Source organism: Osmerus eperlanus, chromosome 13 (genome assembly GCF_963692335.1).
Source record: "Osmerus eperlanus chromosome 13, fOsmEpe2.1, whole genome shotgun sequence".
Lineage (NCBI taxonomy): Eukaryota > Metazoa > Chordata > Actinopteri > Osmeriformes > Osmeridae > Osmerus > Osmerus eperlanus.
The window spans coordinates 18,056,747-18,077,807 of NC_085030.1; the positions used below are offsets into that span (position 1 = coordinate 18,056,747).

Here is a 21,061-nt window from a genome sequence, read left to right on the forward strand (position 1 = left end):
TCATATGAGTGATGAGACAGACCAAGAGTATCGTTAGACCCTTTTTACTGGGGCACGTGCCCCAGTATAAATCTGCTGGGCCCCAGTAAAATCTGAAGTTTGAATTTTAACTATTTACTTTATTAGTCAGTGCATTCATTTAGATTGATAATCCCGGAAAGAATAAACACAGTATCCCAATACACGCTTGAAAAATCAAAGCAGTTTAACCAAAAACACAAACTGATGCCCGCAGAATTCCATGTCAGCGAGCTCTTCTGAACTTGCCAAATAGCCACTGCAGCACGCAGACAGAAGTCCAGGTGTCGGACTCGGCACACAAGTCAGAATTGAGGTAGTTTCTAAATGATAAGCCTACCGATCATCTTATTTTGACAAAAACAATATTACATGAAGCTAAAAAAACAGTATTTGCGCTCAAATGAATGCAGAAAAAAATGTGCACGCTCGCATTAACTATTGATGATGTCTCTGCTAAAGCTGATATCAAACTTGCGTCCCTGAACTGTTGTATAGTGGGTTAAGCAAGTGGAGTTTCTATAGCCTAGTAGTGCATTGTGCGCAGCAAGCTTGGAAGAAAAAAAAGGTTATGAATAGGGGGCCTGTGCCCCAGTAGGGCTTTATGTCTAACAACGCCCCTGAGACAGACCCACCCTGTGAGTCACGTTCAGGTGAGAACTGCTGACATCTGCTCTCCGCTCAGCACTGAACACACTACCGTTACACTACCGGCAACACAGCACGGCCACGAGTTGTTCTATGCATGACGTGTTTAAATAACTATGCTGTCATCCACTCTAGGTCCATGTTTACAGTTTGACAGTTTGCTGGAGGGTGTAACAGGGAGGCAGTGGGCTAATGGGGCATTGAAAAAGTGGTGGTTTAAGTTTATTTATTCAGGTTTGCAGACTTATGATGTCAACATTGGATAAGAGTAAATACACGTTTATTGATATGGTAAGGAACAATAAACAACAACCTATTGGAGCATATGAGTGTTTACAATCTGAAAGCAACACAAACGCTGCTTTGATATCTTAAATTGTATGGTAACATCTCAAAGTAGGGACTTTTCTTTTTCCAAACACCGTTGACTATGCTGTAAGATAGTCGAGTGATGATGGAAATAGCCTAATTTATAGACAGCATGTTCTTGTTGCATATTGTCAATGGACTAGGCACCGACTCTTGCTGAAAAATTAGCTACGCATGAGAGCTCACAATGCTGTGATGAATGAAATCCAGTTTTTAAAGAAAATTGCCCTTTCTCTTCATACAGAGTATCTTACTCTGTGGGGTAAAAGCCAGTGATTGTCACTGCAGAATTTGGAACTGAGGGACTAAGATTTGCTAGACTATTTGTTGCTTTCTTCTCCAGGGAAAATGTCTTCATACGCGGGCGGTAGTTCACTCGGAAGCCGGTAAGAAAAGGGATAGGAATGATTTAGTTCAGGATCCGTAGGCGAATAACCCGGGAGTTCGACTGACGGGTGTCCCCCGCATTGTACCTCCACTCCAGCTTCATCAAACACATGAAAAACACCCAAGTTTATATAGGAAACAGGCTGAAATTCTGCAGAGGAGAAATCCTGTTCTTCGTTAAATATAATAGCCCCCGTACTCTGTCTCTGAGATTGCCTCCGTCTGTAAAACTGCGCTGTTTTATATTTTTTTATAATAATCAAGTTCATAAGCCCGAGGAGGCATTCCAAAGTGCTAAGAATGGTTGAGATAACTAGCCCCCTCTGATATTCCTTTAGTTGCTCGCACATGTGGTTTAAATCCACTGAGTGCAGGCAATAGTGTGAATATTTCCGCTCTACCAGAGACACCGTGTCCCCGTCCACCACGGCGCCAGAGAAGGCTGTGAGAACTCCTAGCAAGAACACCAGGATCCCCAAGAGGAAAAAATTCCGACACCCGGGCTTCCCTTTGCAACAAAACAGCGCAAAGCCTAGGAGCGCCTGGCCGAGAGCGATAAGTATCCCGGAGTAGAAGGCTCCGGCCGCAGTGCCCAGATGGAAATGCACTTTTACTCTGGTGCCCATCGCGATGCATTTGAATCCAACAACAACTTCGCTCACGGCACAGAGGAAGAGGAGGGTGCTGGAGATGATGGTACACAGTCCTTTCCCACTCAACTTCATTATATTCCTCCTCTACCTCTCCCGGTCCCTCTTGCTCCCTCATCCTCCCGCGTCCTCCTCGTCTGCCCCTCGCGAAGCGCTGTCAGACTGTGACATGATACGCCGGTGACAGCTATTCAGAACGAGGATCTCCAGTAGTGCATGCGCTCTCTCGCTTTTCCGCTGCTTCATGAATGTATTAATTATTAATAGAAAGAATGGTTTGTTTCTGCGGTAAAGACCCCCCAAATCCAACCCTGTGGTAATGAATACCTTCATGACACTCCTATCCCATCAAGTTATACCAGGATTATAGGCATCCCTCCGGTGCTCACGTCGCGTGAGGGTGATGGCGTTCATAGAATTTCTTCACCATGCTGCAGAGAAGCGGCAGAGATCAAACCATGTCTGGAAACCTGGGAGTTAAGACTTGGATCTTTCATGGGGTTTTGTGACACACAACATAGGCCAGTGAGTAGCGTGTACCAAACTGTCCATGGTACTAAACCTGTGGCCGGCTGTTGCCTCTAACGATGAAAGAGACTGGCTTGGTATCCTAATGGCATTTTGAGAAAACAGCATTGTTTTCGAAAAATATCTTTTTAACGTTTTTTGATGGCCAACATTGGAGAAGACAAAAACCCTACACAGATTTAGAGCCTCTTGGGGATTTAGGATTGACACTTGTAGCCTAGCTGGAGCAGTTTACTCTGTTTATTATTATATATGTATATATTTTACAAGCCAGAACACCACTTACACTAAAATATGTATGTGGCTTAATATCAGCCTGTGTTGTGACTCATGTGTTCTTAACTAATTTCATTTCTAGTTCCATTAAGATGCATTAGCTCTTTTCAATTCACCTAATGGTAGATGATGTGATTAGTGCCTCAAGCAGCAAAGTGGAAACATGACTGAAAGAAGACCTTCAAGGCATCATGGTTCACACAAAAATTCAAGAGAAGACTGCCTAGTTTACAATATTCATGTATTCAGGCTTTTTCTTGCATAAAAAACATTGTAGGAGTACAGCAGACATGAATATAGTTACACTGTATTCTGCAAAAAAGCTAGATGCATTGACAACAAAGGTGACCCACTTCTTTAACATGATACATACGTGATATCTGGGTACAGCAGGGGTAGCTCCCCTGCTCAGCAGGTGTGTCTGGACACCAGCAAGGACCCTACAGAGAGCACTGGCTCACATCCTGACTACCTCGTCACGTAAAAACAGCAGAACTATCCTGGTTACAGCCTTTCACCTAAACAACATGGCGATGCTGAACTACTGGTTAACAAGCAGCGACCTGGAGATAGAGGGATGGAGGGGAGGTGGAGGGATGGAGGGATAGAGGGGATGAAGGTATGGAAGGAGGTGGAGGGTTGGGGGGATGAGGGGGATGGAGAGGGTGGGGCAGACAGGGAAATGGAGGTGATAGTGAGGTGGGGAGGTTCGGGGGACTGCTCCTCAGCTGCTGGTCTCTCCCTCGGGCCCGGGAGCAGAGTCTGGGGCCACCTCGGACCTCACCACAGGTCCGTATTTACCCTCCAGGGACCGGCCCACGTACCTCCAGTACTCCCTACGGATTGTATCCTTCTCCTGGGATAGGACCTCGCACAGCTGGGGGGAGACAGAGACGTGGGTCTAGGGGGTCAGGGGAGGGGGGGCTGGGGTCAGGGGAGGTAGAGTACAACAGAGGGCAGTGTTGAGGAGCTGTGTTACCTCCAGGGCCCTGCTCAGGCACTCCTCCTGGGGGCTGGAGGAGCACTCCAGCGCGTCCTCGTAGCTGTCCACCAGGAAGGCCAGCAGGTAGGGGGAGCAGTGGGTCTGCCTGAGCTCCAGCACCTGCTCCAGCAGGCCAGGGTGGGTCGACAGGCCGCGGTCCTGCAGGATCCTGGACATACGTCAGAGGACAGTTACAAGTCAGCGGAGAGTTACCAGTCAGCGGAGAGTTACCAGTCAGGGGGGAGTTACCAGTCAAGGGAGTTACCAGTCAGGGGGGGGTTCCAGTCAGGGGAGTCTCATCGTTATGTGGGTGGCACATTTATCAACATAGTTATTGTCATGCACAGTGTGTTTATATTTTGTCAAATGTTTGTCAATCAATGTGGAAGAGCCCGTGGCCGAGCGGCACAGCAGGATGCCTCCCCCACGGCCATGCCGACCCCGCCACTGACGCTCAAACAGCGGTCTAATCTCAGTCTCTCCAAGTACTCATGAAACCAAGAGAGTACTGCCATCTGCTGGAGCATGCTAGGAGCTGTTGTGTCATGTTTACTCAGTGTGTGAATGTATGAGGATATTATATTTGTAAATGTTGAAATCATCTGTATTTAATTTAATTAACCCTCGTGCTGCCTTCGGGTCACATGACCCAAAGGTTCATAACGAACCATTGTTGTGTTTACCCAATTTTACCCAATACAAAAACAAATAAAAATCATTTTCTTTTAACCATTCCAATGTGGGGGGTCTGAGACAGCCCGACAGTTAAAAGAAAATGCTTCACTTTGTTTTTGTATGAGGTAAATTTGTCGCAATACGACGGTGGGTCACAATGACTGATGGGTCAGAATGACCCGAAGATAACACAAGGGTTAAGGAACTCACCCTTTCAGATAATTCCATGCACTTTCATTGTGCGGAGCTTTCTTTATTTGTTTGAGACAATACCTTCAGCAAACAGAAAAACAAATGTATTACATATGTATGGATAAGACACACTGCCTGTACAAATTCAACTAATTAAAGACAATAATTTCTATGTAAGATTAAAGAGGATTCCAGGTATGAATTAACAAACTTACTGAACTTCCCTGTCCAGTACGGTTGGGTCAGAGTAGCCAGTCGTGTGGGAGATGACAAAGTGCCTCTGGTTCCAGGCGGAGTTGTTCCTCACATCCTCCTCCAGCAGCTGGTCCACATAGTCCAGTTCCCTATCCCACAGGCTGTACTCCTGGGGAGGACACATGATCACCACCCCCTCAGTTTACTGTTTCAAGCCTCCATCCATTAATAATAATTTAATCATGTATTGTGCCGGTGCTTTTTATACTGTGCTTCCCCCATCCCCATGAATCAATAATAAGCACAATCAAATCAGACTATGTTCAAATACTGATACTCCATGTATAAATCCTGACCATGTATGAATCTTGAGGCTGCTACCTGGATGACCCACTGCCTGTGCTGCCATGCGTGGTAGTTCTTGGCATCCTGGTTCAGGATGTCTGCTATGAACTCCAGCTCCTCCGAAGGGTCGTTCAGCCACTCCACCACAATGCGTCTGTGATGCCTGGAGACCAGGGGTCAGAGAAAGGTCACAGGGAGCAGATAGGGTAGCGAGCATGCAGTATGGACAAGCTCACGATGGTCATATTTCTCTCTGCCATAGCGCAGGGACCTGGGTTCAAATCCATCCCGAGGTCATGTCCACCATGTCTTCCCTTCTCTCCTTCCCTGCTTTCCTGTCTGTCTCTATGAATAAAGTTGACAACAAAAGGACACACAAAAAGGACTGCAGCACCGTGGCATCCAAGCCAGGGCTGCTACCTTGCGGGAGCTCACCAGACTTGGTAGTTTTTTGGCTGGTCCTCGATGATAGCTGTAATGTAGTTCATCTCCTCCCGAAGGTCCTTATCCAGAGCCTGCAGCAAGACTCTACGATAGTGCCTGCAGATTCACACGAAGGAAGTCAGCACTTGCAATCTTTGTTTTCTTTTTTCATTCAACTTGAAATGTTTTGGTTTTTATGTGATGAGCTGGTAGAGTGACGTGTGGCTTCATTACCATACGGTATAATTTGCTGCGTTCAGTTCAATGGCCTCTGCAGTGAGTGAGAGGGCTCTTTCACTTTTCTCGTCATTCTTCAGTAATGCTCGGAAATAGTCATATACATCCGTGACTGTGGGAAAGAACATGCAGCAGTAAAATTATACATTATTGCAACTTGTCTTTTGGTCGAATATTGATGATTGAGGGAATAAAGAAAAACGTAGAGCTAGGTATATACTTTGCTCGTTAGACTGTGACCATTTTACGTCACACTTACACTTGTCAGAGTACGCTATCTTCACAACAGGATTGGGTCCGTCATCTTGTGGAACGCCCTCTAAATCCGACCACTCTTTCCTATCTCTGTCGAGGAAAATAAATTCAGATCATTCAGGTTCCCAATCCGCAATCGTATGGCATGCTGGTTTGTTTTAAGTCAACTATGCTAGCAGTTAGAGCTAGCTAGGAGTAGTGGCACTTCGGCAGATTTGGCACCTCGGCAGATTTTCGGTGACCCTTAAGACTACTAGTTAGATCTAAGACCCGTTTATGGATGTTGCTTGAAGCTGTCAAGACAACAAATCTTTCCCACCAAAGCCAACTAGCAGCTAAACAAATACAGTGCTAGTTAGCTAGAGAAGAAGAGAAGGCTATGCAAATCCGGAGCATTATGATGCTCATCATATTGGCCAGTTACCGTATATTGCTAGCTAGCTAGCGAGCTAACTTAATTTACCTATAAAAGACATATCGGAAAGGGTTCACGTAATCGGCTTCAGGCTCCTCTTCAAAATCCACTTCGCCCTCATTATCCTCTTGAAATTCCGAGGGTATCCCATAATTGTCTTCTAGACCGGACATTTCTAGTTAACTCGCACAATAGTTTATGCTAGCCGAGTTTGCTAGGAAATCTTCTTCTTGTGATTTTAATGGCAGGTTGCAACCAACGTTTCTGAGGTGCATCATCGCCACCTACTGTTCGGGTGGGAAGTCGGTGGCATACACAATCTCAAAATAAACCCCAAAGATCAACACAATAAATAAAATAAACACCTATATGCTAACCCCCACCGTTGTTTAAAGGAGAGGTCAGTCCTAGGACACTGCAATCTATGATGTCCAGAAGTACACCTACACATTTCCACTGCTCTTTTCAATTCCCACAGTATTAATTTTAGTTCATGTTTTTACCTCTCATGTACCCTGTACTTATTTGCAATGTCATTTTCCGATACAGCTTTTCTTTTTTTGTTTGATGGTTAACAAGAGAACTGGTTCCTCCTCTTCAGTTCTTGAGGCTACATCCCGATAACATCAACTTGAGTTACTTTCAATTTAGGAAACAGATTGGTGCATGACACAAAATGCAATATTACTTTTCAGTGTCATGCACCAGTAACAGTGAATTGGTTTTTCCAGTGTCATGGACCAGTAACTTGTTTTTTTTATTAACATTATTCAACATTGAAACAATGTTGTCCTTGACAGCAATGACAAAGAAATAAAATCATATTTCAATGTACTTTTTATTAGATTTCAGCTGCCAAATCCATATAAAAAATACATTTGTATTCATTGAAGTTGTATAGCATGATGGGGAAATCACAAAAGGTGGAAACAAAAACAACTATTAATTTCAACTAACCTACAATAAACCCTAAACAACCATTAGTATGGACGGAAGTGCAATACAACCAAATAAGTGGTATCTAATTTAAGTACCAGATTATTATGTTTAGGGGGGCAAATGGAAATGGCAAACAATCACTGTTTGCCATTTCCATTGATAGGCTGTTTCTTGTACTCGTCAGAGTCAGTGAAGGCCTTGATTTTAGGTCGAGCCGACATCTTTCCTACAAAGCTCTTCAGGGAAGGAAAGCTCTCCAGGCAGCAGTCGCACAGGACCAGGTGGTTGAGCAGGATATCAAACAGATTGTAGTCAGCAAAGGAAACCTTGAAAAGATAACACACACAAACACAGGGGATAAAGTCTCCAGATGCTCTCATGAATAAACTTTCACCTAGTCTGGCAGGATGAGTACCTTATCACCAACAAGAAAACCTGTCTTGTTGCGAGCCATAACAGCCTCAAACTTGGAGAGGTGGTCAGGCAGGTCTTTCAGGTACTGATCCTTTCCAGTTTCCTGTCAGAGTTGAATGAATAAATAAAATGAGTCAATGCCATGGTGATAAAACACTTAATAACCACTTGAGCAGTTGCCCAGTAATCTACATGACAACAATGTAGAGATGTTTTAGATCTCAATACAGCCATCGAACCGATTATGAAAACCAGACGGACTGAAGGTGCTTCAGATGTGGTGAGATAAGTCAGCAAAGCTTAACTGCTCTAACAGCCAAGAGTCAACTCCTACTCTTCTGCAGGAGACAGGATACCAGAGCTACATCCCATACGTACGTATTCCTGGTAAATCAGGCGACCGTATTTGAGACGCAGATCTTCCACGCCATCGTTCATCATGTCGATGAGAGACGCCTCCTTAGCGTCCTTCCCATACGCCCCTGAAGACAACAGCAACTCTTTACACTCCTGATTCATGTAGCAACATCAAAAATAGTTCAGCAGAAACATTCAAGTAATAAATGTGTAGTTCAACAGTATTTCATTATGCAAGGTCTTCTTATACCAGCTTTTGTTTAAATACAAATTAGAGCCTGTAAATGGATTGTTATATATGGGTTTAAATGGAAAATTACTCATTTAGAAGACACTTCTATCCAAAGTGACTTACAAATTGTTTCTAGTATCTGCAGGGGGATGTGGGTTAGTGTGGGACTCAAAACCTACTATGCAATTTACACACTGCGAAGCATTGCAGGATAGTAGTGATTCAGTACATGCGCCTAATAAGAATATAAAATAAGAGTCTTGGTCTATAAAAATTATGTACAATGAATTATTGATCTTATATCAATGAGAGTGAAGATGCACATCACCATGATTGCGACCCAAGTGTCTCAGAATGGCGTTTGACTGAAACAAAGCCAAATCTCCATCCTCAAACTTGGGCAACTGGCCAAAAACCTAAAAACAACAAAAATAGTTCAGTCAATTGTAAACACATTATGCACAGGTGTCAGGTTTACATTATAATCAGTGAAGATATATAAAACAAACTATTATAAATCTGTGAAAATTAAAAAGAGAAGATATTTCACTCACACACGTGGCTTTTAGGTCTCCCTTCATCCAGTCTTCGAAGTTGACGACAATGTCTGTCCACTGCTGGCTCTGGTCCGCCAGCATAATCTTGGCAGCACTACCGCGCCCTGTCACACAAAACATCTCTTTGGCACACAGACTAAAGTAATCATAGGATTATCAATTTTTGTTGCTTGCTTTTTTCTACAGGTACACCATTGCACTTTTTGAGGATCATGTTGTTTAATTGTAACTTGTTTAACTACATGCTCTTATGGTTCTTCCCTTTGGGACTTATTTGGTTTTCACAGTGTATGCTTCATGTTTTGGCTACCCGCAATGTTTGGGGCTATGTCGTTGTTATGATCTATGACCTATGCACTTTTGTAAAGCTCTCTCTTGGAAGTCGCTTTAGATAGAAGCGTCTGCTAAATGCATAAATGTAAATAGGAAGCCAAAGCGCAGTCATATTTATTGGTGAAATGAAATGTTTTTGATACTTTTTACATAAATACATTCAGACTAATTTCTCCTTTATTTTGTCTCAACAATGTCGGGTAAGGGTGGCCCATTAGTGTCGGCCTATGAATGCCTGTGTCACATGAAATACTCTAGGGCTAGCTCCAGGGAAGGGATTGGAGGAGAGGAAGATAATCTCTCTAGTGTATCAAATTCCTACGAGGCCAAATCATCTGAATAGAACAACAATGTAGATGTTAGCTAATTATTTCATTGCAAAGTAATGCAATGAAATAAGTCGATTAATCAGACAAAAGTCAAGCGCCAAGTGGAAAAGAGGTTTGCCCCTGGAGTCATGTGCTCAAGATCATGTGGCATTATGGTTTGACAAATACATTCATTTCTCTATTCTTTACACATACCTCGTACAGCAAAGTAAGTGATAGTGTAGGGTGGCACTATAGGGGTGATAAAGGAGATGAGTCACATAGGGGAAATACAGTATTTTGCATCACATATTGTATCCGGACATTCAAGCGCTACTCAGACAACTTAGTAGTTCTCTAACAAATCAGGACACTAACTCAAACGAGCACACTGCGTCGCGACCCGTGTTACATAACGATCAAGACACGTGTCTTGTGTAGGCATAACATGTAGCCTAAGCCGTCCTTACAAATGCGATAACACTCACTTTATAACCGTACATTCACTAAAGCATTCGATAAGCGATTGCGCTGCTTAGAAACCTCTACAACTATGGCAGTTAACTAAATGACAAAGCTAGAACTAGCAATGTGCACAGAGCAATACTTGCACACTGTATATTACATTAATATTGCAAAAATACGAAATTTGCAACTTACTTGTGGAGGCAAAAGGGAATGTTGGTTAGGTTGACTGCGTTAGTGACGGAGTGCGTTTGGAAACAAAAGTCTGGAAATTTAAAGCGACGGACAAAAGCGATCTTAGAGACGCCCATCTCTATGTGCTGAGTCATTCTGACTGCTAATTGGTCTATTAGGACAAAGTTGAACTCCCCGAGCAAAGTGTGCACTTTGAAAGAAGTAGTTCCTAAGCAACGTGTTTATTTTTTATGTATGAGATACATTGCGGTTTATTGACAATACCACCGCTGGTGAATGCCCTATTCAAAACTGTTCTAACAAAACAAAGTCAAAACGTTTCCTACATGTACTTCGCATAACTTTTAGCCCATTTCTTCCACTCCCTCACACGAACCTTATTTTATTATGCATACATGCAATGTTGGAATGTGCATAGGAGTGTCAGGTAAAATGCCTCCGGGTAGCAGATTAATTGAAAATTCAAAGAAAATCTTACAACCTAACAGTGAAAGTGTTTTGTTGCTATATTGTAGCATAAATGTTTGTCTGCTGTGCCAGACCATCTCCAGTGTCCCCTGTTCCTGCATAGTGTGTAGAGACTGGGTTCAGTTGGGTGCCCAGTTTGTGGATGATTAAGGAGAGTTCTTCTGTGACCTGAGACTTATCTTCCAAGAGCTCGTAGCGAAGACTCGAGATGTCCTGTTTGATCTCTTTAAGTTCCCCTAGATCAGGGATGTGGACCAACAGGAGAGGAAGGACAGAGACAACGAGAACAAAGGACAACACTATGAGACAGTGTGACTGTGAGGTTGTACCTGTACTTTAGATTAATTAACCTTAATCTTTAGAGCTATACCTTCATTAACTTCATCACTTTCTTTATCCACCTGCGCTTTTAAGACATATCTCTTGACGAGTCTCTTCATAATTTGCTGCAATCATGAGATTAATTATAGTAAGCAGGTGGGATGTTGTGTTTTTATGGAGGATTCAAAGACAAGCTCTCTGGGTAACATTCTGAGAGCTGACAGTCATTCTGTACCTGATAGCGAGTGGGCTGGTTCAACTGGCTGTTTAAACTGTGAAGCTCTGCCATCTGATGGTTGGCCTACATTAAGACACATACTTAAAACATACTTTAAAACAGACGCATAAACAAACAATGTTATGAAACAACATATCTTGTTTCATAAACTGAAATTAAAATAACATAACAAAAAAATTGACAAACTATCACCATCTAGGGCTCATTTATGTGACTTCAAAATGTATTCATACCCTGGACTTAGAGTAGTGTATCCCCAGGTCTGTCTTCCTCTCCACGCTGCGTCTTGGGCAGACGACTGCCTGGATGACCCTGAGGAAGGACTTGGGGCTTGGCACCAGGCTGAAGGGGGGAGGGAGGGTCCTTCCATTGTCAAAGTAGGACAGCCACAGTTTAGACCGCGCAAACTTCCACTCCACATCAGCATCATCCTGAGAGAAGGGAAGGACTATATCATCATACACTGGAAACAATCTTCCTGTATTAAAAGAAACATGTTCAGGTGTTGGTGTAATGGGTGCTGATAGACCGTACCTCTATCTCTTGATAGGAGCTGTTGATCATGGCTATGAGCATGTTTAGCAGCACCACCACCATCGTCACATTATAAATTCCAAACAGCACGTAGCCGATGTTCTCAATGAACTTGTGGTCATACTTCAGTACAACTGAGGACACCTCAGACAGTCCAAATATCGACCAGAACAGCGTCTTGAAGCTCTCCTCCACCCTACAGTAACAACATGAAACTGGTAAGGAAAGACGATCTCTTGTGTCACTTACGCAGAGTGTCAGTAGCTATAGTGAATAAGAAAAAAAGAACAGTTTGGCACTGTATATACTGTAACAGATACCCAGTAAAGGGCCCTTCTTTCAAAACCTATTTTGAAAAGGCTTTATTTATTTAATTGTGTGACATGATACTCCTACTGCATAGCATGCCTGTCTCCATACCTCATCAGTGAATTAACATTGTAACCCGACCCCTGACCCCATCACAACAGCTTGAGAACACTGTAGACCCCAACCCCAGTCACACCCAGGATCATGTTGTATGTGCTGGGACTGTACCAGCTGATTGTACCAGCTGACTGTACCAGCTAACACCACACTGATGAACCTACTCACGTGGTAAAGGCCAGGTTGACCTTGGCGCCCAAGTAGTATGAATACAGGATGAACATGCCTATCATGAACGCCAGGAAGACCATGATGAACAAGACCATGAACTTGAAAATGTCCTTGACCGTCCGGCCCAGGGAGATCTGCAGAGGCCCGAAACTTTCGTTGGCCGGCAGAATGTAGGCGATCCGCAGGAAGCTGAGCACCACGGCGATGGAGTACAGCCCCTCTGAGATCAGCTGAGGATCTGAAGGGCTCCATCTGGCCCTGGCTGACCGGGGCACAGAACCACACAGAACCAGTCAGAATCACACAGAACCACACAGAACCAGTCAGAATCACACAGAACCAGTCAGAATCACACAGATAGTCAGAATCACACAGAACCACACAGAACCAGTCAGAATCACACAGATAGTCAGAATCACACAGAATCACACAGAACCACACAGAACCACACAGAACCACACAGAACCACACAGAACCAGTCAGAATCACACAGAACCACACAGATACAGTCAGAATCACACAGAACCACACAGGTACAGTCAGAACCACAGAGATACAGTCAGAATCACACAGATACAATCAGAATCACACAGATAGTCAGAATCACACAGAACCACAGATAGTGTAAGAACCATGAAGAACCACCCAAACACTGTCAGAACTATGCACTTCTGATGATTTTCTACTGAACTTTCCATGTGCACTATTTGTATGTAGCTTTCGATGAAAGCCCCTGCTGAATGAATACATGTTAAATTGAAGGCTACCCAGTGAGGAAGCAGGTTTAGGTCATACTTCAAGTCCCAGAAAAAAAACGAATGAGTTGTTTGCATCACAACACACTTCATCCAGATTACTAAAGTGCTTGTTCCCTCAGCTTTGTTTATGCGGTGAGAATGTCACGTTGAAACACACGAGTGCTCCTTGCTCTCACCGTAGGTAAAGTATCTGACATGTGGGGGCAGGGTGACGAGGGATAGATCGCTGGCCTGAACCTGGTCATCTACGTATTTCTGAGCCTTGTTGGCCAGATGGAAAGCTATGAACCTGGCAGTGAAGGAGGCTGTGAAGATGGATAGCATGCCAAAGTCCAGAACGTGCCACAGCTGCAAGATGTACTCCCTGCAGCCCTGAGTCCACAGCTCCTTACACTGCGACCACATCATCCCTGCACAGGAAACAGGAAGAACACAGTGCTGAGAGCAGACACCCACGTTGAGAAGGGATTTGTTTATTGTACAATTCCTCATAATTCTGATCTAACCAGCAACCCAGATGATGATGAGGCCCTCTGTGCAGCTGAAGCGTGTGGTGGTCACCCTGAACACCTGGCGGGGGTGCTCCGTGACGGTCTCGTTGGGCAGCGTGGTGATGCCTGTGAAGCGGTCTGAGGCGCTGAACACCAGCAGACACAGGAAGATGATGAAGGAGGCCGCATGCGCCACAAACTTCATGAAGGGACTTCGCAGCGACGCGCCCAGCTGCAGAGACAAGCAACAAGTCAGACCACGTTATTCAGCCTTAAAGAGTTTCAAAATTTACTAATCCAACCAAATAAACTAAATGTTTAGGCCTTCGTGAAGCAAAACAGGTTTTCTGGCTCTGACTGTTCACCAGAGTGTTCGACAGTGAGTGGTGATGACAGTAGTTTGGCCTGGTGGTGGTGTCTCACCCTGCTGCAGGGGCACAGCCAGTAAGCTGTGGCGAGAAGGGGCAGACCCAGGCCCACCAGCAGCACCACTAGGCACTTCACCAACAGGCTCTGCTCCCTGAGGAAGGACAGGTCCTCGTACCACAGACTCAGGAGCTGCTGCTGGCAGTTGGGGTGGGCCACAAACTGTGGAGAAAAACAAATGAACTGAAGTGAGATTGAGATACTGTGAGCACAGTGTCTGGAAGCTGAGAAGCTGTTTGTGGACACTGCACTGTGCCTGGTAAATACAGACTGTTCTTTGACCACTGAAATACTGTTAGAACTATGCATTTCTGATACTTGATTTTGTACATATGCACTGTTGCTTTGCATAAAAGTGTCTGCTCAATGAATATAAGTATATAAAGTATATAAGGAATATAAATGAATGTAGTCCAGGGCCGTTATCATAATATATATTGGGGGGGTCACATCCCCCCCAATATTCAAATGTGGTCAAAATGTCCCCCCCAATATATTGATATAAAAATATTAATAAAATATTAATGTGCTACGCTACGACAGGCAACCACGCACGCTGTCCAAAATTATCATAAAAAATGTAATCATATTCATAACTAAACGTAAAACTTTTAAGGTGGGGACCCTCAGACTCCCCAGCAGATTTCGTCCCCCCCAATGTTGACTCCATGGCTACGGCCTTGATGTAGCGCCTAATGTCAAATCTCAGGGTCTCGGTCTTGGCAGGACCTGTCGCAGTAACTTGCCTTCTTCACCTCGTACTTAATGGCGAGTTTGACCCTGTTGAGGAGGGAGTGGCGACGCTGCCGCTCCTCCGTCTCATTACTTATGTCGCCGTTCAGGATGGCCTCAACCTCCTCCGTGTCCCGACACAAGTCCAGAACGCCCACCGCGAAGTCCTTACACTGCAGAGAAAGCTTGCGATAATCATTCTGGACAAACAACAAGAGACAGAGAAGGGCGACATTAATTTCCACTATTTTCCAGTCAATTTGTGCATGTTATAACGAAATCGTTATGAATAACTCATGATCCTCAATACAAGTTGAACTGACACGAAACATGATTTTATGAGACGAGTGAGTACTATGCAGTCTTGATATCATGAAGAATCTACAACAAGTAGCCTAGTTAATTGTTGCCAAATATATATTTACCAGGGAGAAGCAATTGTGTGTTGTCTCTTTTTTAATGTTCTTTTTCTCCTGGTGGACACAGTAGCACATATACAAACACCAGGCATAAAATTGGTGTTAATAGAAAACTTCATAAGATTAAAATATATTCCGTGCACTAAATGTATCAGACGTGAAAACTTACAAATCAACTCAACTTGAAGGACATATTGTTATGCCACAATGTAAAAAAGCAGGAAAACTAAATGACATTTCAAGCCATTTTTATCCTGTAGCCTACCTTGAACTCTTTCTCGATGTTGGCAAGTTTGGCCAGCTCATTGCTGAGCTCCAGCGCCATAAAGACGGGATCTTCGCTGGAGAGGGACAGGTAAGCAGGGCTAGCCAGCCCCCGGTACGCGTTAATGCGAGCGCGCGAGTGGCTAAATGAGTCGTTGAGCTGTTTCTCAGTGCAGTCCTCGCACTTGCAAAAGTAATCGTGCGGCCGCTCGATGCGTGCGCCCTTCAGAAGTAGCATGTGAACCACCTCGTACTTCTGGCATTGCGCCGCCAGGATCACGGGAGTGATGTCTGGAGAGAAGCGCGTGCCGTCCTCGTCGTACGAATAGAAGTCGTCGTCCTCCAGGTCGCGGGGACTACGCGTCAGACGCTCACTGGTAACAAAAGACGGGTGGGCCAGGATGGTCTCCACTATCCTGACGTAGCCCTTGCTGATGGCGAGAAGGAGCGCGTCCCCGATACGCGCCAAGTTGTCTTTCCGCAGGAGTAGCTCCGTAACCTCCAGGTGCTCGTTTCCAACCGCCAGCTGAAGCCCATTCTGGCCCATGTAGTCCACACAGTTCACATTCAGAGCAGGCATCTCCTCCAACATCTTGCGCACCACTGGGATATTGCCGTACTCTGCCGCATCCAGAAAACGCTCCTCTTCAGCGGTAAGTTTGGTGCCGCGGCCATTGAACATGAGTGCCGGGCCGCGCACCCCTATCCGACGGCCCCTTTCTCTGGCTGCATTCATGCGTCTGTGCGTGGCTAGGTCCGTCGTTGTGGACAGACTGAAAATAATAACCTGCTTCGTTCAAATCAGGCTGTGTGTGCGTAACAGATCCAGCAGAAATGAATCGGCCAAGTAACTGTTTAAGTGCGTGACTTGTTGCTTTATATTTCTCTCACATCCTGTGATACAAGTCATCGTAATTCTGCCTCCTGTGTGTTCATGGAGGGATACGAGGTGGCAACGCGTCTTTTCTCACCTCAGCAGCATCGAATCAGGATTATCCGTCATGGAACTGACCCCCCACACTGAGAACTCCTACTGGTTTAATAGCGTTTTAATGAAACACTACAGATGCTAGGAGCACTGCAGGTGCTGCTCTCTGCGGCACATTATCACCGCGCCAGATACCAGCAGAGACAGGCTGGAGAAGCTGTGGATAACCTTGGGTCAGGTTAGAGAAGTATACAAGCAAACATAATGGTAAACTATGTTAATTCAGATGGTTAGGACAGTTCAATATGAACATTTCAGTTAAATATGTCAGACCTTTGTAGATTGAACAACAAGCTCTGGTCAGCTCTCTTGCTCTTCCAGCAGGACTTCTAGCCACACTCTGCTCCAGAACTAATTAAAGTGCGAGGGGGGGGGGGTTACAACAGGGGGAGCACGCATTTACTAAGCATGTTTGAGAGTCAAAATAAGAGCAGACCTGCATATTATGCAGGACAGTGTAGCCATCTTGATATTTAATTTATAGCCAATGCCAGTATTTCTTACTTATACTTTAACAAAATTAAATTACATTAGCCTAACCCATTTCAACAACACATACACTTGAGAGCCTAACCCATTTCAACGACACATACACTTGAGAGCAGATGTGTGAACTTGCTACATAATTTCATTAAGACAAGTTTTAAATTTGTAGATGATTGACTTTATTTTCTTCAAAAACTGTAATTGCAGAAACACACTCTCACTGATGAAGTCCATGTGTCCTGTCTTACACAAGACCACTGCACATAATTAGAATGTGGTGTTTCACAATCACAAGACACATTATCAAAATAATATATTTTTGCTAGAACAAATTATTTAAGACACATGCAGACTTATCATGCCAAAAAAAAAAAAAAAACAATCCACAGAAGTCCTGACATATTCCTCTAGTTAGGGTAGTCAATAAAATCCATTTTCAAAATATTCATTTTGTTGCAAAAACAAATCCAACAAGAGAATTTCCTTGATTTCCTCCAATCCTTTCAAATGTCTTTGCTATTGTTTGATTTCAACGATGGTTTTCCTAATAGGAACCATTTCTACTTGTTCAAAATCTGTCCTCCAATTACAGTCCATGTTTTTCAATGTAGCGCCTGGAGAAACACAAGAAAACAGGTGTTATAACATGAACTCCTTCAGAATATCACTCAGACTGTAAATGTGCATGAGTTGTTGTTGCAGACTGAATGACATTAACACAGGCTCCTACCTTCTAGCGAAGTCATACAAGGCCTCTTTCCTCTCTTGAAGAGACATGTGTCTGTCTACTGGCGACTTCCCAAAACACTGTGGGTGACAAGAAGAACCCTACATCAGACTACAACCCCAACCTTACATAAGACAATAACAAAATCAGTCTAACACACACACACACCTTCATAGTGTGTGTGTGTGGGGGGAGTACTTCGATAGTGGAGGGGTGGGGGAAGAGGACCTTGCCAGCAGGGGGAGGAGAAGAGGCAGATGAGGAGCTCCTGCTGGAGGTGAAGGCGGAGCTTCCGGTCGGCCCAGAGGAGAACTCCTCGGTCCTCTCCAGCAGGTTAGTGATGGTGGCGTCCACACAGTTGGTTTGCACTGTAGAGAACATTTAATAAGGAACAGACCCACTATTCTGTGGTTTAACATGCGTACTGCACGCGGTGTGAGTGTGTGGGTACCGAGGTCGCTGGTGATAACGCTGAGGGGGACGTCAGGCAGCACATCCTTCACCTGCAGGGCCAGCATGCTGAGACCAGCCTCGTCCACACCACGCACCTGGGCCCCCCGTGGGCTGGCACCTCCAGGAACACACGACCACCCACACAAGACCACACACACACACAGGAAAATGCCCAGATGTTACTGGAAGGTGGTTGTGTTACTGGTAATGCTGAGGTGTTACTGGAAGGTCGTGTGCTTACTGGACGTGTTGATGTGCGGAGCAACGTGTCTTGTCCTTTTGATATGCTCAGCTTTATCTGCTTTAGTGATCTGGGTAGACGCCACACTGAGTTCAGCTGCAAGGAGCTGAAAGGCACACAGTCAAGTCATCTGAAAATGTAGCAGCCAGTGATGATTGGCAGCAGAGGAAGTGAACATGAACGTTCTGCACCTGTTGTACTTTATTGGTGAAGTCTTGCAGGGTCTCTCCCTCCTGCCTGGACACAGCCGGGAGCCATCTTGGAGGAGGAATAGATTAAGAAAAGCAGAGTGTGAGCTGAGGCTGTTCTCTGGAACACTGAGACCCACTGCTGCCTGTGGCGCTCTCGCAGGAATACATATTATCTGTGATCGTCTAGAACCTGAAATAATTGTGAATGGAAAAAAAAAGTAATTATTTAGTACCTTACATGATAGACTGTATACGGGACAAAAAAGGTCCACAACAGTTCTGTCAACCAGGAGGATTCTGGGATGCTCTGAGGAGAAAATCAACAACACATCTCTTCACCTCCAGCTAACCTGTCTTACCCTAACTCCACATCTTCTTACATACGACCCCAGACCCTATTATACACAATGACGATGACCAGCTGGTGTGGTTCAGAGTAGGTGGGAGCATGATGTTTACCAGGGACAGGAATGGCCTCTTCACCTGCAGGGCCACAGGCTGCAGGCTCTCAGTCACAGAGAAGGGCCACAGGCTAGAGGAGGGAACCACCGTTAGCAGTAACAGATGTCATGTTCGCAGCCAGTTCAATGATTAATAACTTTTATTAGAATTGATCTGGTTTATCCAACATGCACAAACTTGCACACAAGATTTGAAAAAATTACTATGAAAATGAAAGATTATCAAACTAGTGACACTTCTAAATGGCGAGATGGAGACAAACCTGAACTTGAGCATGCCGGCTCTTCCGTTGGTGGTGTCCTCCTCGGGGAAGAGCAGCAGGGGCGGGGTGCCGGGGGAGGAGGAGTACCTCTGCAGGACCTCCTGCAGCTGGGCGGGGGCCGGGACCGGGCCCAGCTCCAGGAACCCTCGGGCCCAGCACACAAACCCTGCTGAGCCGTCCAGCATCGGCTGCAGATTGCACACACTCCACATGTTTAACTGAATCAGAACACCCAGATACACTTGGTACGGATATTACACTCACTGTGTTGCAGGAGGTCAGAAGATTGATGATGTTGTGGTCAAACTCTGTCACGTGATTGCAAATGTAGAGTTTCACGCGTTTGTCTCTTAGGCGTGGGTTGTTTTGTCTTACGTGCATCCCAAGCACCGAGCACATTATCCTCACAATGCATCTAGGTTACATAAAAGATTTGTTAGACATCACAACAGAAGACAAGATATCAAGACTATAAATTAATTAAAACATTATATAACATATTTTTGGAAGTAGAAGTTTACATAAAAGGCAGGGTTAGTTAGTGCTTACCGTCTGATAAGGCTGTCTGGCAGTGCACAGCTTACTAAGAACACATGTACACCTATAAAGATGCGTATTAACATCAGGCATAAGCCTATAGGAGAGTAGATTAGAAGCAGGAGGCGAACCAGTCCATCGTTAGGAAATCTATAATACAAACGTAAAAATAACTATTAGACCAGCTATAAAAGAAGGTCACCACCTAGACCTGTTACTATTTATCATGACTTGTACAGTTTTACAATTTAAACACACTAAACTAGTTGCGCAATGGCTCAGGTCGCAGTTTATCTCCAACAACAGCTAGCTAACAAGCTAGCGGGTCAACTTGCTGTAGCTAGATCCCATTTGTGTAACAGTATATCAAAACATGTACTGTAACACTGCCATGTTCATAATTAAAGTTGTAAATGGTAACCAGGTCTACGTTGATAATTAAAGTTTCCTAATTAGGAATTCGTGTAATAACGTAACGACAAATTCTCACGTACACAACGTGGCTTACCAGCTAGTAACTAGCCAACATCACTAGCCTAGCTAATCGACAATTGTCAATGATCACTGCTAGCGCTACTAACTAGCGCTATCAATGAAAAGTGACGTTAACTAGCCAGCTACTGTAATAAAATACCACTAAATAGATAACTAGACAGTTCTCGACACAATACCACAAATCTACAACACACCTACGACAAAGGAGTGCTCTATACATTAGGCAGCTATGCAATTAGCAAACTAGCTAAATTGTTCGTCCCTTCCTAGAGCTCAAAACCGCTTCGGAGCTAGTGCTAATTTGACCCTTTCGACATTTGCCAAAACAATTTACCGCTGAAAGTCGAACATATGTTCAATTCCCCGAGTTTCCATTGTTCAACTACTTCGATAAGAAGTTGTAGCGATTGCTGTTCTGCATCGTAAACAACTGCGATAACTTCTGAGTGACTTAACCTATCACTTGAGTACTAAGCCAACTGGCTGGCTAACATCCCCAGCTAGCCTCGGCTGCCGTCTGGTCGATCTGAAGTCAGCACCGAGGAAGGGGCGTTTCCACATTCCAAACCGGAAGGT

At 44.5% G+C, this 21,061-nt stretch overlaps 5 protein-coding genes across 6 annotated transcripts; all 5 read right to left on the reverse strand.

Moving 5' to 3' along the window:
* Positions 1–929: 929 nt before the first annotated feature.
* LOC134032488 (transmembrane protein 271-like) lies at positions 930–2,727 on the reverse strand. The gene has a single exon (XM_062476465.1). It carries the CDS (start codon positions 2,145–2,147, stop codon positions 1,356–1,358), a length of 792 nt encoding a protein of 263 aa, XP_062332449.1. The 5' UTR covers positions 2,148–2,727; the 3' UTR covers positions 930–1,355.
* Positions 2,728–3,101: 374 nt separating this feature from the next.
* fnta (farnesyltransferase, CAAX box, alpha) lies at positions 3,102–6,831 on the reverse strand. Its single transcript, XM_062476825.1, has 9 exons — positions 6,644–6,831; positions 6,185–6,270; positions 5,923–6,037; positions 5,701–5,805; positions 5,302–5,428; positions 4,941–5,089; positions 4,744–4,806; positions 3,856–4,027; positions 3,102–3,753 (listed from the first exon to the last, which is right to left on the reverse strand). Exons 1-9 carry the CDS (start codon positions 6,766–6,768, stop codon positions 3,601–3,603), a joined length of 1,095 nt encoding a protein of 364 aa, XP_062332809.1. The 5' UTR covers positions 6,769–6,831; the 3' UTR covers positions 3,102–3,600.
* Positions 6,832–7,414: 583 nt separating this feature from the next.
* LOC134032539 (glutathione S-transferase P-like) lies at positions 7,415–10,501 on the reverse strand. Its single transcript, XM_062476532.1, has 7 exons — positions 10,396–10,501; positions 9,952–9,987; positions 9,092–9,198; positions 8,866–8,953; positions 8,327–8,430; positions 7,950–8,051; positions 7,415–7,860 (listed from the first exon to the last, which is right to left on the reverse strand). Coding segments are annotated over exons 1-7 (627 nt in total). The 5' UTR covers positions 10,397–10,501; the 3' UTR covers positions 7,415–7,671.
* A 143-nt stretch (positions 10,502–10,644) lies between these two features.
* Positions 10,645–16,379, reverse strand: trpc3 (transient receptor potential cation channel, subfamily C, member 3). Its single transcript, XM_062476533.1, has 12 exons — positions 15,645–16,379; positions 15,386–15,433; positions 14,975–15,160; positions 14,226–14,390; positions 13,818–14,034; positions 13,488–13,721; positions 12,551–12,815; positions 11,957–12,152; positions 11,656–11,853; positions 11,420–11,485; positions 11,234–11,309; positions 10,645–11,099 (listed from the first exon to the last, which is right to left on the reverse strand). The coding sequence occupies exons 1-12, from the start codon at positions 16,377–16,379 to the stop codon at positions 10,900–10,902; spliced, it is 2,586 nt and encodes an 861-aa protein (XP_062332517.1). The 3' UTR covers positions 10,645–10,899.
* Positions 16,380–17,272: 893 nt separating this feature from the next.
* On the reverse strand, positions 17,273–21,023 carry aup1 (AUP1 lipid droplet regulating VLDL assembly factor). Of its 2 annotated transcripts, none has more exons than XM_062477177.1 (12): positions 20,820–21,023; positions 20,003–20,140; positions 19,718–19,868; positions 19,454–19,641; positions 19,189–19,261; positions 18,963–19,036; positions 18,730–18,796; positions 18,539–18,644; positions 18,296–18,415; positions 18,073–18,212; positions 17,848–17,924; positions 17,273–17,731 (listed from the first exon to the last, which is right to left on the reverse strand). In XM_062477177.1, the coding sequence occupies exons 1-12, from the start codon at positions 20,858–20,860 to the stop codon at positions 17,704–17,706; spliced, it is 1,203 nt and encodes a 400-aa protein (XP_062333161.1). In that variant the 5' UTR covers positions 20,861–21,023; the 3' UTR covers positions 17,273–17,703. The 2 variants fall into 2 exon arrangements, with proteins under 2 accessions (XP_062333161.1, XP_062333160.1); XM_062477176.1 differs by having other exon boundaries at positions 18,296–18,408; positions 18,520–18,644.
* Between the last annotated feature and the right edge of the window lie 38 nt (positions 21,024–21,061).

Excerpts from the sequence above, each read along its gene's own strand:
- aup1 (XM_062477176.1), bottom strand. The coding sequence starts at position 20,860 with ATGGAAACTCGGGGAATTGAACATATGTTCGACTTTCAGCG. Across the intron at positions 19,037-19,188 it reads AGAGGCCATTCCTGTCCCTG|AGCATCCCAGAATCCTCCTG; the intron begins GTAAACATCATG and ends TTTTCTCCTCAG. Across the intron at positions 17,732-17,847 it reads TTGTATGACTTCGCTAGAAG|GCGCTACATTGAAAAACATG; the intron begins GTAGGAGCCTGT and ends GTGTTTCTCCAG.
- fnta (XM_062476825.1), bottom strand. The coding sequence starts at position 6,768 with ATGTCCGGTCTAGAAGACAATTATGGGATACCCTCGGAATTTCAAGAG. Across the intron at positions 5,806-5,922 it reads GCAGCAAATTATACCGTATG|GCACTATCGTAGAGTCTTGC; the intron begins GTAATGAAGCCA and ends GTGAATCTGCAG. Across the intron at positions 5,090-5,301 it reads ACAGGCAGTGGGTCATCCAG|GAGTACAGCCTGTGGGATAG; the intron begins GTAGCAGCCTCA and ends TGTCCTCCCCAG.
- trpc3 (XM_062476533.1), bottom strand. The coding sequence starts at position 16,379 with ATGAATGCAGCCAGAGAAAGGGGCCGTCGGATAGGGGTGCGCGGCCCG. Across the intron at positions 15,434-15,644 it reads ACATCGAGAAAGAGTTCAAG|GAGAAAAAGAACATTAAAAA; the intron begins GTAGGCTACAGG and ends TGTGTCCACCAG. Across the intron at positions 11,310-11,419 it reads ACCAGCCCACTCGCTATCAG|CAAATTATGAAGAGACTCGT; the intron begins GTACAGAATGAC and ends TCATGATTGCAG.
- LOC134032539 (XM_062476532.1), bottom strand. Across the intron at positions 9,199-9,951 it reads CACTTACTTTGCTGTACGAG|GGCGCGGTAGTGCTGCCAAG; the intron begins GTATGTGTAAAG and ends TTTGTGTGACAG. Across the intron at positions 8,954-9,091 it reads GAGACCTAAAAGCCACGTGT|GTTTTTGGCCAGTTGCCCAA; the intron begins GTGAGTGAAATA and ends TGTTGTTTTTAG.
- LOC134032488 (XM_062476465.1), bottom strand. The coding sequence starts at position 2,147 with ATGAAGTTGAGTGGGAAAGGACTGTGTACCATCATCTCCAGCACCCTC.